At 36.2% G+C, this 18897-nt stretch overlaps 1 protein-coding gene across 1 annotated transcript in view; it reads right to left on the bottom strand.

The window, feature by feature from the left end:
* The window catches only part of LOC149280538 (zinc finger protein 804B-like), a 169389-nt gene extending 152623 nt beyond the window's left edge, over positions 1-16766 (bottom strand). The window contains exon 1 of the mRNA XM_089500397.1: positions 16656-16766. Coding sequence (XP_089356523.1) covers positions 16656-16766 — 111 coding nt within the window. The remainder of the gene's footprint in view (positions 1-16655) is intronic.
* Positions 16767-18897: the final 2131 nt, after the last annotated feature.

Genomic DNA, 18897 nt, shown 5'->3' with positions numbered 1-18897 from the left:
TGACCTGGTCTTGTCTACCGTTAAAGAACCCGAAGCCACCTGTCCCTGACTTTTGTACCATCCAACCATTCTCTCATCTTATCCCTGGTACCATGCACCCGATTTCTGACCTCAGTGTTTAGGCTGATGCTTGGGTGGTTATTATTATTTTTTATTGCTTTATATAGCGCCATCAAATTCTGTAGCTCTGTACAATGGGTGGACAGGACATAACAAGTAGTATGTAACATAGCAAACAGACAACAGGTGAGGAGGGCCCTGCTCAAACGAGTTTACAATCTAGAGGGATTTAGGGTGTATTACACAATAGGTAAAAGTGTCATTGTTAGGGATGGACCACCCACACTGGTAAAAGTATTGAGGGTGGTCCTGCCGCCTCTCAGACCACCCAAGCTAGCAGTATTTGCAAGGAGAGTCATTCCTGCTTCAGTGATCCACAACCCAACCCACCTAAGATGACACATTGAAGTTGTGCCTTGTGGTTGCTGAAACTTAGACAGCAACAGCGAGTCTGAATTTTTTTGTAGCTATAGCCAGCCTTAGAAGTGTCAGTTATAAAGACTGGACCAAGCTGAAACTGTTTCTTATATTCAAACTGATTTTTTTTTAAAACTCTTCAAATCTGGATTCCAAGTTACATGAGCACTGAATTTAAAGATACAATTGACTCCATTTAGGTATTTCCTAGATTTTAAATACTATGAATATTGTACTTAGAAGTCAAATTTGCATTCTTGAGGAAATTTAAAAAAACACTAATAACCTCACTCACGCTAATTTAATCTTGTTTTTATTTTGAGTTTAGGTTTTCCTGACTCCCCATTCTCTAAATATCCCTGCTGTCTCTCGTTTATTCATGACTCATTTCTCAATAAACTGGCTGTGAATGGCACGGTCAGTTTCAATTAATGTATAGGATTAAGATACTAAACTCTGCAGGAGAATCAACAGCTGTGAAATTACAATAAAGTGTGGAGCCCACACGTTATCTCCTCAATTATAATCTCCAATATAAAAGGGGCAAAAAATGCTTTGGATTTATATTATACAGGAGATCAAGGAACACCATTGACAAGCCACCAAAGTAAAAAATAAATTCAGGACTCCCAAAGAAATATATTGGATTAATAATTTCACTTTATTTTCTTGACATTCAAGTATCTCAACTGTATAAAAAGGAACTGTATAACAATCAGTGTTAATACTAATATTCAGACAGAATTTTACCAAATATCATCACATTTTGGACAACCTAAATGTAAGATTCCCAATATAGCTTTTTACAGGGTTTATTTACAAAGCATTGAATTGAGTTATAGTGAGATAAATCCGATTACTATATTTAAGACGCTAGATTTTAAAAAAGTGTAAGCAATTCTATTAGTTAATTTCCTGGATGGGTGCTGTTTCAACCCCAAGCGGTGAACAAGAAAATAAGCGTTACCATGATAGAACCACACGCATTGCTCTGACCAGAGCGTTCTTCTCTCTGTTTATGCTTGTTAAACAGTTTCTAAACACAATGCTTGTCCTCCCCTCAATTCTTAATCTAGTATTGAATTCTGGATTAGTTCTCTCACCTTTTTGTATGTTTCTCTATTTTTTATGTTCACATTGAGAAACTAATCCAGTATTACATGTGGATTAGTTTTCGGTTTGCTTCACATATAATAAGTGGGTGCAGGATTTATCAGGAGCTCGGTAAGGTATCAACAGTTGAATTGATTTTACTGACTTACACAAAATAGTGTTTTTGTTACCATTATAAAACAGAAAATACATACTCTTATATTTCTCTAAAAATATGATCTTGGTATAGATTTATGTACACTTCATTTGTTTCCTTTAAATTTGGATGTACTGATATACACTTATTTACAAGGTCAATCTTGTTTGTCCAGGTGCTGACAAACTGATACTGATGAACCTAAGGCATTATTTTATACATGGTGGAAAATCTTGGCCACCAATTTTAGTCCATCACTTGCCAAAGACATCATTATTAAATTTAGTCTGATTTGAAAAGTTTATTGCCAAGTATTTCAATGATGTCCACAGAGTTGATAGCGAACGTGTAGATTTAATCAAGTAAGTCTACTTTGGTAGATCTTTTGGTAACCCAATAAATTACCACAAATTCCAATTAAATCTACTACATTAACTCGTGGAACCTTTCAGTACTGAAGAATAATCACATTTACCATGATCTACATGTAATAAATTGAATTAACCTCTTATTTTTTTCACTTACTTTCAGATTTCCCTTTACTTTTGATTTTTGTACCAGTTAGAGTATCACTTAAACTGGATATCTCAGTATGTTTAATCAATTTCAACTTCTACTGCAACTGGAAAAGATTTAAAAATTCCATAGGTGACATTTTGAAAGTAAATACTTCCATAAAAAGGCATTCAAAGGCAAGTAACATAGGATGTGAAAGCATAAAATGGGCCAGATTTTCAGACATTTACCAATATGTATTTCCTATATACTTTTTTCCCATTAATGTAATTATATGCTAAAATGATTGCTCCTTATAATGATTCTCTTCTGAAAACATCTTTAGATATCTATGCAAGCTGTCAATTCAAGGTACTTTTATTTATTAAATATGCACTTTAATTACTTAAACAAGACTTAACTTAATGGTTTACTTAAACCTGTGTTACACCGTAGCATTTGGATACAAAGTATTTCACGCTTGCTGTCATTAAATGTGAGACGATGTATGTTAAAACGAGGTTGAGTCATAAAGAATGCCAATAATTGTTTTATTTAATAATTTGACATTTGTTTTTAAACACCCATATATCAAATTTGATAGATAAATTACCGCCCTTAGTTTGAGATTTTGTTGGTAATTGTTGGGAAGGGCCAATTCATTGCTTGATAAATTGTAGGTAGGCAATTTTATTTTATTAGGAGGGTAATATACTATTTTGTTTATTATAATGAAAGTCAAACCACCATCATAAGCGGTACTTAATTACCTTTAAAACTGCGCAATAATTCTACTAACCATTTTTGCTGCGATGGATTTGAAATCAGGTTGAAGATAAGGTTTTGCTTTCAACCTGTTTTTTTTTTATAAGTTAAGTTTATAATAAAGGAGAAGATCATGTATTTATGTAAGTGGCAGCTATTTTTATAGCTGAGAAGGGTAAACTGCAAGCCTGAGAAATTTTGACTTTGTGGAAAGAAAATGGCAGCCATACCTATAATTATTTTTTTATGACTATAATGACAGGGGTAAAATCAGATTGCCAACCTGGAGAGATTCGGGTAGACCAAGATCTCTTAAGGGGTGGATATATATATATATATATATATATATATATATATATATCCAGGATGGCAGACAAGTTAAACATATAGTGCTACGCAACTCAACATATATTCTGGTGAGTGAAATCGCAAAAGCCCTGAACTTATTATGTGTTACAATCCAACTTCATGTTAATGGTTTGATGTAATGAGTGTTCCAAAGGGGGAATGCTTGGCAAATGTTTCAAGAATCAACATTCATAAAGCATCACCTGGCTTCTATGCGTCTCCCCACATTGAGTCTTGGATATCAATAGGGACAAAAGACTACAACTAATAGAACTATAGAGCTCTGGTAGTTGAGCAACTCGCAAAAGCTACAGTGTATTCCAGAGCAACCAAGGTCTGAATTTGGGAGCAACCTCAACTAGTTTTTACCACAAGAAGAACTCTGTTCTGAGCTGTTTATCCCAGTAGGCAGGAGTATGTAGAAAGGAAAAACATTTTTTTTAATGTTTACAAGATAAGTTAAAGTGAGTGAGCCATATTTAATAGTGGGTTAAGCAATACAAAATCCCTTCTACAGTGTAAATAGAAAAATGGGGCACTAAGCTTACCTGTAGACTGCCAAGTAAATCAGTACCCAGCCATGTTTATACTATTTATACTGTTTTTTGTGAGCAGTCCAAGATGAAAACAATCATTTATCAGCTCTATTATTGGTCATTTTTATATTTCTTAGCCAATATTAAGACTGCAGACAATTAAATAGTATTTAGAATTAGGTTGTCTTTAACAAAGTTAACATGGTGTTTGGCTGGTTAATTATATATTGATTTTTACCCTATAAAGATCCCTGACTACTAGTTTCAACCAGTGAAGCTTTATTCACGTTTCCACTTAAAAGCCTGGTTTAAAAGGTAATGGGATATGGAGAATTACTAAAATAAGGAAATATTGAACATGCTTTCCAACACATTGAAAATTCCAGTTATTTTTACAAAGACTGTCCTTGGTTTCTTTGAGCTAATCAATAAAAAAAAATCACAATCTCTTGTTTTTATTATTTTTTTTCAACTTAAAATGAAAATCACAAAATTATATTGACAGGCTTGCAAATTCAGAAGATTCTTGATGCCCTTATCGCATATCAGTTACATGCGAACATTGAATGAGAATTCGGTCTAGGTCCATCTGTCCACCAAATTGCCATCTGCCAAGCAATTTAAGATGGCAGGATTACTGTAAGTTTAATTACAGATCATGATCAGACTTCAAAAAATAAGCCAGTGCTGATGGGACTAAACACATAAACATAGAATCCCTTAAGTTAAGTGTGATTACACCTCTATTTCTTCCACTTTTATTATCTCAGATATTTAACCCTTCATTTCCAATGATTATGTTCTCTATTGTGGAATAGTAGTACTTGGCAGAGATTATCCCCAATGCAGTATTTAATGCAGTGTGTTCCAATTTCTCTGATTTTACCATAAATGATGTCATCATTTTTTTTTTATTGTTGATGGCATTTAGTCATGTCTTATACTTAGAAGAAAAATAAAATATCCGCCAAGTGTAGATCTATGGTGGACTATTAGGTTTACCCTAGAAGCAGGTCTTTGTGTGCAAAGCTTGGCAGATGTTTTAGGAGATCTAAGTTGAAAATAATAATTCTACATAAAATAAGTGAATGAGGAAGGAGTGCCTTACCATTCCACCAAAAACTGGAGCAGAGCGCGTTTTTTCCTATATAAATATTGAATATTGTTAATTCAATGTTATTGTTAATTTTATATTTTTCATCATTGTACTATGGTTACAAAATCTGCTGGTTTTCTGTAAATAAAATATAATAATAACAATAGTAATAATAACAATAGTAATAATCAAAATACAGGCTGCATGCTGCCAGTTAGAAATTCCACCTAGAGAGTTATTTATAGTTGCCCTTTGCACGGTTCTCACAATGAAATTCAGTGTAGATGATCGGGGATTTGGGAAGCAACAAAAAAAGAAAATGTGTTAATCAAATCTATCTACTTTGTCATACTATTGTAATTGTTGTTGACATTGTACATTTTAGTTATTTTGGCTTGAAAAATATTCGAACTAAAACTAAAGCAAGCTGTTATGTTACCGACAAACATAAAACAACCACATCAACAACATACAGTATCAAAAGGTATCATGCAGCCTTTTAACTAAAATTGCTGCCCTACCAAAACATCCCCATCTGCTTATGTCTGCCCCTCCCCCCGTCAGTCTTTTCCGAGGAAGTGGTAAAATGTACCAAAAAATCCAAATGTCTTACTTTGTCAAACACTACCATTTAAGACTTTTTAATAAATACATGTATGCAAAGTATTGAGTTTATTCCCTGGAGCACAATAGATACACATTACAGCTTGATATAGGATGTGTGTGGTTTTATGTCGGAGTTTACAAAGAACCTGACAAATTTGCAATCACACATAGTAGTTAAGCTTTTTTGGTGGCACATTAGAATTATATATATTTATAAATATTATTTTTTGTAATATATATTATTTCTTGTAATCTTCACATTAGATTTCTTAGAAATTGTGTATTACAATTAATTTAAAAGTCTTTTTTTTAGTTAAGTTGATACCTTTTATGCGGCCGACATAGAAAAAGATAAGCTCTTAGAACCTCAGATGTCTCTCCATCGTAACCATACCTGAAATCTCTCCAGGGTAGGCCACTTGATGCCCCCCCTCTTCAGTAGCGGCTTTAAAAGGGGTGGGGCTAGCCACACTTAGGGGCAGGGCTAGTGCTGTACAGCCTTTAACCGATTGGGAGTAGGAGGGAATTGGACATGACCATATGCAGCTCCCTTGTCTAGGGATTTAAAAAACTCACATTTGGTAAAAGCTGATTGGGTATGGCAGCCTTAGAAGGAAGAATCACCATCTCCTCAAATTTAGTACAAAAACACTGTGATTAAACAAAGAAACACATTGGTCCAGGTGCCTTTGATAAATGCATTGAATAATGCGTGTCTGCGTTAAATCTGTCTGTATGGTGCAATAAAAAAAGTAATCAGATTTAATATGTTCTGTTGCAAGATATGATAGAATAAACCTGAATCACACATCCTCTGCTGGTATTTTATTCGTATGACATAAAATCTGCCTAATAGGCATTTAGTATTCACTAAACACAATCTAAAAAAAAGTGTTAAAAGTAGAGAATGAAAGAAAAATTATATTACTTGCTACAAACATAATTTAACAGAATTTTTATTTGCATTTATGAAAAAGTATATCTGAACAAAAAAATGGACACATGCACATCTGTTCACACGAGACTGACATTTCAGCAAGATGACAATGTTCATTAGGATTTTCTTTCTGCCACGGTAGCCTGCAGATTACTGACATTTCAAGCACTGTTAATATGGAACACCTTTTTCAGGCAGTGTATTTTTAATCAACAAATGCATACACTAACGTACAATCCACTTTATAAAAACCAAAGGCGTAGCATCACTAAGCTCAACATTTGTACCATGTGATCTGTAACTAATTGCCAACTAAGAAAGTTAAAAGCAATACTGCAAATTAAATGCACAATATTGAGCTAAAGCCATATTTCCCAGCTCAAACTTGTCTTCCCCAATTCATCACAAACACATTTTACCTTAGATGACTTCAATTCCCATAAATTTAACTACTATTAAAAAAAAAAAGTATGTGAATCATTCTAGGATGAAAGTGATTTGAACAAATCTTGTAACAAATCTACCTGAAATGATGCACACTGGAAGCTATTAAATGTTGCTAAAACCCATAAACTGTTTTGCTAAAAGAGAAATCTAATTGAAGATCTTTAAGATATTCTAAATTGCAACCTTAGGAGTGCTTCTTTGGTGTACAATAAATGCATTTTCTTCCCGAATGGCATAAATTGAAAAGCGATTTTGTTTTCTTTCATTGTCCTCTACAATGGCGGATTATGACCGTCAGGGCCCCTAGGCGCACACTTACATGAATACACAAGAGACAACCCTCCATAAACCTAAAGCATGTGGCTCCTCTCCTGCTTCCATACAGTAGGAGCTGTAACACTTGGACTCCAGGATTACTTTGACCTTGTTGAGCATACTTCACATTGTGGCTACTCCTATGCAGCCAGTGGCCGGTGTCCATTACAGCACCAGGCCTGTGCCTAGTGTACCTATGGATAATGTCCAGAAGTGCGTTTTCCGATGGACCTAATTAAAATTTAGGGGAACTTCCAGGCTCTGACTATCCAGCGCCCTCCTTCTTCTGGGGAGTGGCTTTGTGATAGGTGGGGTTACCCACACAAAGGGAGGGGCTAGCCCAAACACATAAATTTGTATGGAGGTGGGAGGGTAATAAAGCGGGATTGGGCATGTCTAAATGCTACTACTACGTCCCAGAGATTGAGCACCATGACCTGGAGAAACAGAGAAGGGACACTTCACCCAGAGTCTCCAGGTATGAGAGTGAGGGAGGATAATCAGAGAAGTCAAGTAAGTGTAATTGGTAGAGAAACCCTCTGATACCACTTATTTCTTCCCTATGGCCAGCTTCTTCTTGCCTTTTGGATGCCAAAAGGGTTAATCAATGCAATACAAACAGAATGTCAAAATGGAAAACCGTCTCTTAGAGACAATAACACCATCTAAAATTAGATAAATCACACATATATTCAGGTAGCTGTGAATGTTACATGTTTAATATTCAAGATAATATTTGTGAAATGGTTGTTAATTGAATTTTTTTTACTGCGATTCTGCATTGTAAAAAATCACTGAACTGGTAAAATGTGTATATAAAGATAGCATTGTGGTTGAGGACTCACCACAATAAAACGTCCTGGTTTATTAGCACAGTTCTGTATGAGTTTCATAAAAGCGCCATGTTCTGTGGATTTATAGGACAAAATTAATTTGGATGCTTGTCCTTAAAGGGTAAAGCCTCATCAGTTTCTTTTTTCCCTGTCGTGACTAAATAACAAATGTTCTCTTTAATTTCTGTTTAAACGTTTGAATAACAACATGACTGGGGAGGTCTCTTAGAGGAATGAAAGTTCTCACCACTCTCTACTCTTTCAGACATTCAAATCATCAAATGTATTATTATTAATTTATATAAGGTATATATTGGGTATGGCATAAAACTGCTTGTGCTTAATAGGGCAAATGAGAGGCAGCCCATTTGAACAGCCAGAAACACTAAGATGACTTTTAATTCTACACCTTCTATTTTAAAGTTGGTCACAGTAAACTTGTTTATTTAGTTTATTAATCCAGCTCTACTAATTTTGGTGCAAATTATCCACACATTTTTGTAAGAGATTTGTACACAATGTACTAATCATTCTGCTTATTTGCAGCATGGTTGAACGTGCGTGAAACGTATGTCTGAGACTCAAACATCAATTTTTTCATGCGTTGTATGCTTCCAATGAGAAATTGTAACATGAAGGGTAAACTAGTAGCTGAGTTTGGTCAAATTATCCATACAATACTACATCCACCCTCAGTAATGGAAAGTAGAGAGAGCCATGCAAGAATCAAAATCTAAAGATCTAAATCTCAACCTTTCCCTTTACCAGTTCTTGTGCAGTGAGGGTCAAATAGAGCACCAGTGCCACAAGGATCTGGCATGGCTCCTTGCTTTGTATGATGGCTATATCAATAGGATTGAGACTATTTACATATTAAATCCCTCTAGCACAGGTATCATCTATTTGTTAAATGCTGGGCTGCTCGGCATTTTGAAAATGCTTATTTGGTGGAAGTATCAAGGAAAGCGAAAAAAGATACAATGGCTTATTCAGAGTTAATTCAAGCTTGCCCTTCTCAGCAAATGTAAGGTCCTGTTTTATGTGTTTCAAAGAGTGCCTATCTAACAATAAGTCCTACAGAGTGCATTGTTATTCTATTGTCTACTTTACTTTGTGTACTATAAATATAAAGGACTTTTATTGACTCTCCTGTTGCGCAATAGGCGTTTTGAAACGGCTTCTTATCCAGCAGTACCTGAACAAGTGTTGTACATTACTATGTCACCTGCTTAACGGCACCCAGTGGAATTTAGCATTTTATTCTAAAAGTCAGGACATTAATCAAGCTGTTAATAAACACATAGGGGTCTCTCCATACTATTAGAGAAAATGAAAACTGGTATTCATGTCAAACCATTAAGATATATGGCTAGATTTTACCTGCTGAGATAGAATGTATCACTAGTTTATATCTTACAAAGTTCTGTTGGACTGCTATTTATCACTTAACCTAATTTACAAATTCTAAAAACAAGTCAGCGGCTTGGTTTGGCATCTTCATTTTCAGATCAATAGCATCATCAACATTCTCAGATCAATAGCTTCTTTATGAAACCAGCCCTCAATTCTCACATTACCACTGGTCCAAACCATGCTGAATCATGTGATATTGATGTAGAAATTAAAGGGATACTCCAACCATCAAATACACTCTAACACATATGATAGCTGCATGGTCACTTTAGTGTTTTTGATTCTGCAGCTTCCCCCAAACGCATTGGCCTCTTTCCACACACCCCAACTAGATGCCCTGTAGGAGATGTGTTAGGGCGACTCACCAGTAGTCAGCTCCAGTAGGCTCTGGTGGATGCAGCATGGTGGTGCACATGTATGGAAAGTGACTTTAAGGGGCTTGCTTTCCTATCACTGATTGACAGCATCAAGCAGAGAATCAGTGGCAATAACAGTTGGGTCATGGAGGAGGAGGGCAGCTGTTGCTGCAGGGCAGCCTCTTCTGTGTCAGGTAAGAGCTTTAACTGTATTTATTTCTGGATTTGGAAGACTACAGTTTGATCTAAATGATAGCTAAATTGTCAATGTGGCACAATTCCATATACTGAAGGAGGCCTTTCATGTTAAGTGGTAGCTTTACATTTATTCAATATTAGCAAATCCAAAATTATGTTCTTATCTTTTTTTCTACCATTATATATGGATATGGTCATCTTTAGCTAAGTGGTGTTTGGTTTAAGACAATAGCAATGTTGTTTATAATGAGAGCAGAAATTAGGAAAAAGAGCAGTAGTGAAATAACACGCTATAAACATACAAATTATTAGTGTGACCGGTTCCTAATAGAATTGCATAAAAGCACTGAATTTAAAAATACATTATTTTACCTGTAATAGTAAATAAATGGTCAAATATAAGTGTATTTGAAGTCCAGCTTCACTGCTGCATCAAGTATGGCCTACTGATTACTCTGTTTAGGGATTATTATCCATTAGTGGCAGTTGTCAAAATTAATGGAACTGACTTAATCTGCGTTAGTAGCTAGAACTGAAATAGCATCTAGCATTAATAAGTGACTGGTGCATTTATGTGAATGGGTATTGACAAGTACACGCTTTTAAATCAGCCTGAGACATTTATACATTTAACTTTCTCTTTACCTATCAATACTCAGCTGAGCAATTCAGCAAGAAGTACGAATAGAGCCAACACAATAAATGAAGATTTCTGAGATATTTTAATGAGAGTATCCATGTGTCTGATATCCTGGCTCTCAGTAGAATGGATGGCGCCTATAGATGCAGGTGCTGAAAGCCCTGTCCCAGAACATTAATACAACCATACTAGTAGTAAATAATGGGTAATACTAAACAGGCTTCTACAGGATCTTGTAAGGAAAAACTGAAGAATATAATTATAAAAACCCTTAATTTTTGGACATTTAAGTGGAATACTTTGCAAATCCGACTTGTTTACTACTTTTAGTCTTGAAGATGTAGTGAGAGACTGGGGTTTATTGCCTAAACAATGATTTTCTTTATTTGAGTTACGCATAGCGATACTTTGACTATACAAGGCCAGGCCCAGTGAGCATCGCCTCCTAGAATGGATGAACTTGTCCTGCATAATGTATAGTTACTGTGGGAATTTGTTTTGAAAATGTTTTATATTTAATATCATGTAAAGCCAAATCAGCTATTCTTTCAGAAGGTGCTCACAGAGGTTCACCTTCCATAATGCATTGTCAAGCCACTGAGTTGAAATATCCAACTCTGTTAACTCTTGGTTTAGTGAATAGTTTATTGATTTCTTAACAAATTATAAATGTCACATCAAAAGACATTTCCATAATAAATGCAAACCCCCATTACATTAAAATGTTAAACGTCTGCTTTACCCATATTAAATTCAGTATTTGATTTTTAAAAGTGCACATGTTTTATATTGGTTGCTGTGCAATCATAGCAATCGACATGACCAATCAGCTCAAAGGAGGCTAAAGGAAGATGATGCCAAGAAGGTAGCATCGCAGTATCACTTTTTTGCAGTTATGGGGTTATAACCAATAAGAAAAATATTATTATTATTATTATTATTATTATTATTAAAACCACCTATAAATATTATTTGTTAATCATGAATCAATATATTTGAATCTCTGAGTTCTAATCACGACTCTGTGGACTTAGGTGGATTATTGCAAGGTTCTGCTGGGGTAAATTAATTCAGCCTAACCCACATGGTTAAGTGTCAATTACTTAAGAGTGCCACAGAGCTTAGTTTCACATGGTAGGAACCTATAGCAGAGATTATTGTTAGTGTAGTAGAGTCTTGCAAATCTCACAAGATGGAGTAGTACGATCTACCTCTGCAACGTGAAAGAGGTGTAGCTGCTCCCCTCTGGACCTAAGACTACTCCAGTAAATTCTATTGGGTATTTGAAAAAACTTACTCTGTCCCTTTGCCGACAAAACTGTCTGAGCCCATTTGAAAGGATCCCATATCACAAGCATGACAGATGTCAGGAAAGGGGTGGATGTAATAACTTCCATAGTAATTGTATACTTTTCTTTATTCCCTTGGTGGTTTACCTTGATATTAGTATGCAAGCCAAGATCTATGAAGAAGTCATACTTGTTTGCCAACTGTAGAGGTTTCTCTTACTATAATTTAACATATTTTAAACTAATGTGGACTTCTTAGGGGGACAGACATTTCCTTGCATGGGCAATGGTAGCGGTACTGTGGCCTCTATCAGTTTGATACCTCCACCTGAGCAAAGGACAGGGTAACCTGTGCATGTGTAAGGAAATACACAGTGACATAGTCTTCTGAGGATGCTATTTCAACACCTTAGGATTTACTGTAATATTTTGCACTAAAATGCCTACAGTATCATATTTAGTAATACTCAGAAACCAAGTAGGCTATATATGTTTTACAGTCGATGTAGGATTTATTTCAAGACAAAACGTTCATATCGTATATAAGGCAACCTGAGAAACAGCGCAAGACATAATCATCAACAGCATAACCAGGTATATATATATATATATATATATATATATATAGGTATAATGCATGCAGTCAATATTAAATATTAAAAACTGTTCAACTGAAAAATTAGAAACACTTATACATATGTAAGTACTGTCCTGCAATGCAACAGACAATCAAGAACACATTGACACAAAGTAACAGTAACCATGACAAAAACGGTAAAATATTGGTTTCAGAGGTGCAGATATTGTAGAATCGCAGTACGAATGACATCTGGGCATATGGGGTAAATGGAGGGGAAGGGTTATAACAAATGACAGTATATAGAGAGAGAGAAAGAGAGAGAACACTTCTCCTGCATGACAAATAATTGGGGGCCGGGCAAATGGAAACGTGCATATGGGGGTTTCTGCAGAATCGGTAGGGACGCATAAAGGGACCTCTCAGCTATCATATGCATTAAAGTGCCTATTTGTCACGGGGTCAGGTAGCGAAGGAGGATCCAACTATGCAGATATATAGACGTAGAGCAGTCCAGTAAACAGTCCGTGATCAAAGGGCAACGGCAGGCAGCGAGGTCAAAACGTATCCGAGGTCAAGGCAGGCAGATCAGAAGCATAAAACGGTATAAACAGGTCCGAGGTCAAGGCAGGCAGATCAGAAGCATAAACGGTATAAACAGGTCCAGGGTCGTAGGCAGGCAGCGCAGAGTCGTAGTCAAAAAACAGGCAAAGGTCGATACACAAGGCAGAAGATAAATAACGAGGAACAACACACCCAAAAAGTAATACACTTTGAACGGGTAAAGAAAAGGGAAACAAACGGTGTTTAAATAGGAGAAGGTACTCAAAAACAGGCCGTGGCGTGACGGCAGACATCCGACCCGCGGTCCCGGCGGTACAAGGAGGTGGCCCAGAGCGAGGATGCGGAGGCAGGACTACCCTGCCGACGTCAGGTCACGGCGGAGGCGGAGCCGTGACACCGACATGACCGCACGGCGTCGGCGGCAGTGACGAGTGAGCCGCCGCGATCAGCTGAGGTACGTGTCGCGGAGGCCCGCGTGACACTATTATAGCTTGAGAGTCCCTTTAATGTAAGTGCAACTGTTACCATTACCTTGACTTTCCCCAATTATCACACAATCATCAATGCACTTAAGGTTACATTGCAGCTAACGTTACTATATTTTATGGTCATATTATAGCAGTATTTATTATTATTTACTGCTGACGCTCTACTTTATTAACCTTTTCACCTGACAGATAATCTTTGACATACCGTAAAGTAAAATTGCTTTAATTTCCCTTGATACATAAAATACAAGCTTATAGGCTGTAGAGACATGTTTCTGTATGTTTGCATTTTATCACTACATCTGTGTCATACTGTTCTATCTTTATAGTGATAACCAAAGCAATTTGAAAGAGTATTCCCAATGGATCTGATACCATATCACATTTTATTTTTATTTTGCCACTTTCTATATACTCCTGGTGATTATGAGTTAATTAATAGCATATGTGTTAAGAGTCAATTTGTTGTTTTTTTTTACATTGCTTCCTTATTAAAAGTAATTATTTTTGTCATGTAGGTGTAAATTATACTTTGATTTGCTTAATGTCCTCGCACATAATTCTTGACTCTGATCTAGCTGGCAATGTTTATATGTTGTTGTCATAAATCACTATAAATAAGGATACTACACATTTCATACACATCTGATGTTAGAGATAAGGGTATATAAACAAAAAAGTTTCCAGCATGAAAGACTGAGCTTGCCATACATAATGCATAGTTACTGTGGGAAGGACTTCTTAAAGTCAACTCACTGATTTAACTATGCTTTATGTAAGGATATATCGTGCAAGGAAATGTCACTAGGGTGTAATCCTTCATAATTAGTAGTGAAGTTGGTGAGTTGAAAAATCTAACTCTCCAGCATATTTGTAGTGTAGTAATTGGTTGTTTTGAATACAAATATCTGAGGCGGATACATACATACATGCATACATAAATATATACATACATACATAAAAGGATTTAAGTACAGGAGGGGGGTTATTTCAAAGGAAAGATGTTAGAACACAAGGTCATAACATAAAACTAGAGGATCAGGAGCTTAGATGTGAGAGGTAAGAAATTTGATGTTACTGAGAGGGTGATATAAGTAGAACAGTTACCTAGAAGTAGTTCATCAGTGAAGAAATGTAAACATGTATGGGATAGGCATAGATCAGGAATCTAAGATGAAGGGCTGCTTAAGATTTGAGTCTTTGCATCGGGAAAACCTGGTGGACTAGACAATGGTTCTTCTCTGCTGTAAAATACCATGTTTCTATATGAATGGTAATATGGAGAGAAACCAGTATGATTTGGAAGTAACTGATCCTCCTCAATATATACATCTCACCATTATAAAATGAATGATTTAATGAATGATTTAATTGCACAAGCCGTACATTTAATAAAAATCTAGTACTGTATCTACTCTCCAGCAACTCCAATGACGTGGTCTACTCTTTAGCAACTCCAAGTGTATGGTCTTTGCTGTCTACACTATGGTAAGTTTTTAAAATAATAAAAAGTCTGAGAGTAAGGAATAACATTTCTAAGTTGCTAACCTAATCAGACTGTAGGAAGGAAGCAGCAATATGATTCCATTATGAGATCCAATCTTCAATTGTAATCATAATCACACAGTGATAATACAAATAATCAAAATGTGCATAACATTTTGTAAGAACAAGTAACCAAAGGCATACAGACAGTAACAGAATTAATGATTAATTTTTTGTGGGTTGTGTGTTTTTTGTATTAACTTTACCACGTTCATTTTAACTATACACTGTAGAGATGGTAAATTAACGGTTTGGTATAAGTGGACAAAAACTATTGAACAAACCCCTTTAAGTTAATTAAGCATTTTGATTTATTTTAGAAATCAACAGAAATTTTACATAGCCAGATGTGGAAAAATTCCCTTTTCTGGACACAGCACAAAAAAGTATTGTGTAAACTTTAAACCAATAACATGAAAGTTACTTAAGAAACTCAAAAAATAGAATACATTCTATTATTTGACAGCATTTACATAAGGTAACTTGACACTAAAATAACATGTTCTTCATTTCTCCTTAATCTTTAAAGCACCCACAGATTTCTCTAAACGGTATCTTTTGACAGCAGTTCAAGAAGATTAGACTGGTTCAATGAACATCTGCGAATTTAGGTTAGTCTTGGGTTAACTAGGAGAAGTTCTTTCTATGTGGTTCTATGTGAATGTGTCCATGTAAAGCTCACATGGTCCATTTGTCTACTTTAGTAGGGAAGCTCAGAAGAGCTACAGTATATAAGAGGCGTATATTAAATTTGTAGAGATTATATAAATATTAGAGTATAATTCAGACACTTTTTTAACCTAAGCCATAAATGACCAGCTTTATTTTGGAATGTTGTAGGTAAATTGAAATTTTTTGCCATTTGATCATTTGATATTTTGTAATATTGCTTTGTGTTTATTAGCTCAATATATCCAAATACTTCCAACCTGGAAATTTGGTGGACATTTTTCACAATTTAACATTTAACAAGCTTGGGTGCTAAATATGGTCCAGTTTCATATATTAAAAGTCAACTTGAATATTGTGTATACATCCAAAAACATAGTTACATTTAATAAGCTAAATGTAACTAATATCACATTATTTGAAACTTGACAGTTCACAAATAGGTAAATATTCCGTTTTCTGATGGGTGGAACCTTCATCCAGAGTTTGGAATTTTTCCATTTACCAAGTTACATCAATAAACCATCAATATTCTTAACACGATTTACCAAAATAGCACAGGTAGGAACAGGGGAAGGAATAGAATTCTAGGCATATCCATCACTGCCAAGGAGTGGGACATGCAACACCTCCACAACTACCCCTGTGTCACTAACAACTTTTCAAGTATGCAAAATTAACACATCAGACCAGATCAGGAGAACATCAACCCAACCAATGTGGAGAAGAACATCAGAGGGCAAAAGCAAGAAGCCAACATATTAACCCTCTGCGCACCACGTTAAATGATCTTAGGTTACTATGAGTGTTACCTGTAAGGTGGTTCCAGACTTGCGAAGAGGGCCCCTGAAAACTCCTTTGATGCTACGGAAGTGCCCATTGCTAAGATGAGTAGAGCTGATCACAAGGTAATAGCACGCCATACGGTCCACAGTCTCCCATATGTGTGTAGCCAGGGCACACGGGGGCCAGCTCAGCACTGGCAGCTATGCAGACTGGGGCAGAAAACATGAATCCCTTTCATCCAGATCTCAGGTTACTGACAGGCTCCGCTGAAGAGAAGCACTCACAGGGAGCATGGAAGCGATCTCTCTCTCTCTCTCCCCACTCTCTTTACTGATGTGGGTGTTGATGCTTCTGGATGGCTTCCTCCAGAAACGGTCAGCAGCTCAAAGCATGAAATCAGTAATCCGACACTTTGAAAAAAAAGTAATCCCCCCAAAAAGTGACAAATCAAGATTCAGCTGTCACTGGTCACCCACGATGATCTGAGCTGCTCTCCTGCAATGCATGTGCTCACAGATTCAGCTCTAAAGTCTTCCCGTGCTGTAGGCAGTCCATCACCTAATGCGTGGAGTCTGGAATAAAATGCAGTCCCCTTTTTTGATTTTCTCAAATTCTAAAGAGGAATCCTATAGAGTCCCCCTGCAGTTCAATGAGCATTGCGTGCAGTGTGGACCCTGCACTCCAGAAGAGAATTGAATGATGCGTTCTTCTTTATCCTGTGGCCATATGATGACTCTCATTCGCTATGTTAACTTTCAGTATTTCTGCATGTTTCCATATATTGTGTGTCGCTATGCTAGGTCTTTGTGTAAGTGCCAGGCTCTGTTCTCCACCCACATCTCTCTCTCTCCCTCCCTATCTCTCCCCTTTTCTTCCTTCTTCTCTCTCTATCGCTCTCTCTCTGCTACCTGCCAGACTTAGCCCTTGCTCAGTATTAAACAGTAGCAGCAGCAGCAGCTTCCCAGCTGGCTATTACATAGATCAATTCAGCCCTAAATGGCATATAAAAGAATACCAACCTAATGATCAATTAATTCTGTGTACAAGATTTCTTTCACCCAGCATTTATCACACAAGGTTTTTTTTTCTTACATTTTTTCTTGTTATTTTTATCAGAATCCACAATTCATGTATTTGTAAACAATATGTATTATACATTATAAAAAATGTTTTTTTGTTTTTTTTTTTAATCAGAAACCACGTCTGTTAATTTAGAAATAAATAATATATTAGTAAAAAAAACCATTGTTTTCAGAAACCCCATTTGGGCATTTAAAAATGAATCATATTTATATATTATTTAAAAAAAATGTACAACATCATAGAATAATTAATATGGGAATTTCTGAAACTTGAACTATTTTAAGAGATCTCTGGTTCTTCATGTTTCATTTAATATAATAAAGACTTGCTGGTTGCTGGGGAATATATAGCATTAATGAACATGTTCTATCTTCAGCCTAAAGCTAAGGTGTTTTAATCCTTAAGGTGCTGTCTCAGGCAACATTATTCACCAGTTTGACTGTTTAAGTGCCAAGTGTGGTGTGCTTAGATCCTAGGCAATCAGGGGGTTAAATACAGTATTGGCAGTTTTATTCTAAAACAATGTTAAGGAACCCACACAGAGAAAGCTCCATCCCATCAACTCATTAAAGATGTCTATACACAGACTGTAATAGATGTAAATAATAAGAATTAAAAACCTTTTTTTTGTAACAATATAATACTTCATCATATTTGTTATTTCCCTATAAGCTTTTCTGCATGGTGCAGGATCCATAAATCTCAATGCAGGCTGTGTTACAGTATGTAAATACTGCTTGATTTGATCAGTACTCATTCCCTGCTGCTGCAAACTACAACAAAGCTGCAAATATATACACACTTTATGGACAAAAGTATTGGGACGCCTGGCCATTACACCAACAGGAACTTTCATGACATTGCATTCTAATTGTAGACATTATTATTAAGGGGGCTTTTTCCAGCTATAACAGCTTCCACTCTTCTGGAAAGGCTTTGCACGCTCTTTTGGAGTGTTTCTGTGGGAATTCTTGCCCATTCATCCAGTAGAGCATTTGTGATGTCAGGCACTGATGTTGATTGAGAAGGCCTGGCTCGCAATCTTCTTTCCAGTTGATCCCAAAGGTGTTCGATGGGGTTGAGGTCAGGGGTTTGTGCGGTCAGTCAGGTTCTCATCCAACCATGTCTTTATGGACCTTGCTGTGTGCACTGGTGCAAAGTCATGCTGAGATAGAAAAGGGCCTT

The sequence above is a fragment of the Sceloporus occidentalis genome, unplaced genomic scaffold (genome assembly GCF_023333645.1).
Source record: "Sceloporus occidentalis isolate IW3139 unplaced genomic scaffold, rSceOcc1.0.p SCAF_154, whole genome shotgun sequence".
Lineage (NCBI taxonomy): Eukaryota > Metazoa > Chordata > Lepidosauria > Squamata > Phrynosomatidae > Sceloporus > Sceloporus occidentalis.
This window is presented reverse-complemented; position numbering and strand designations above follow the sequence as displayed.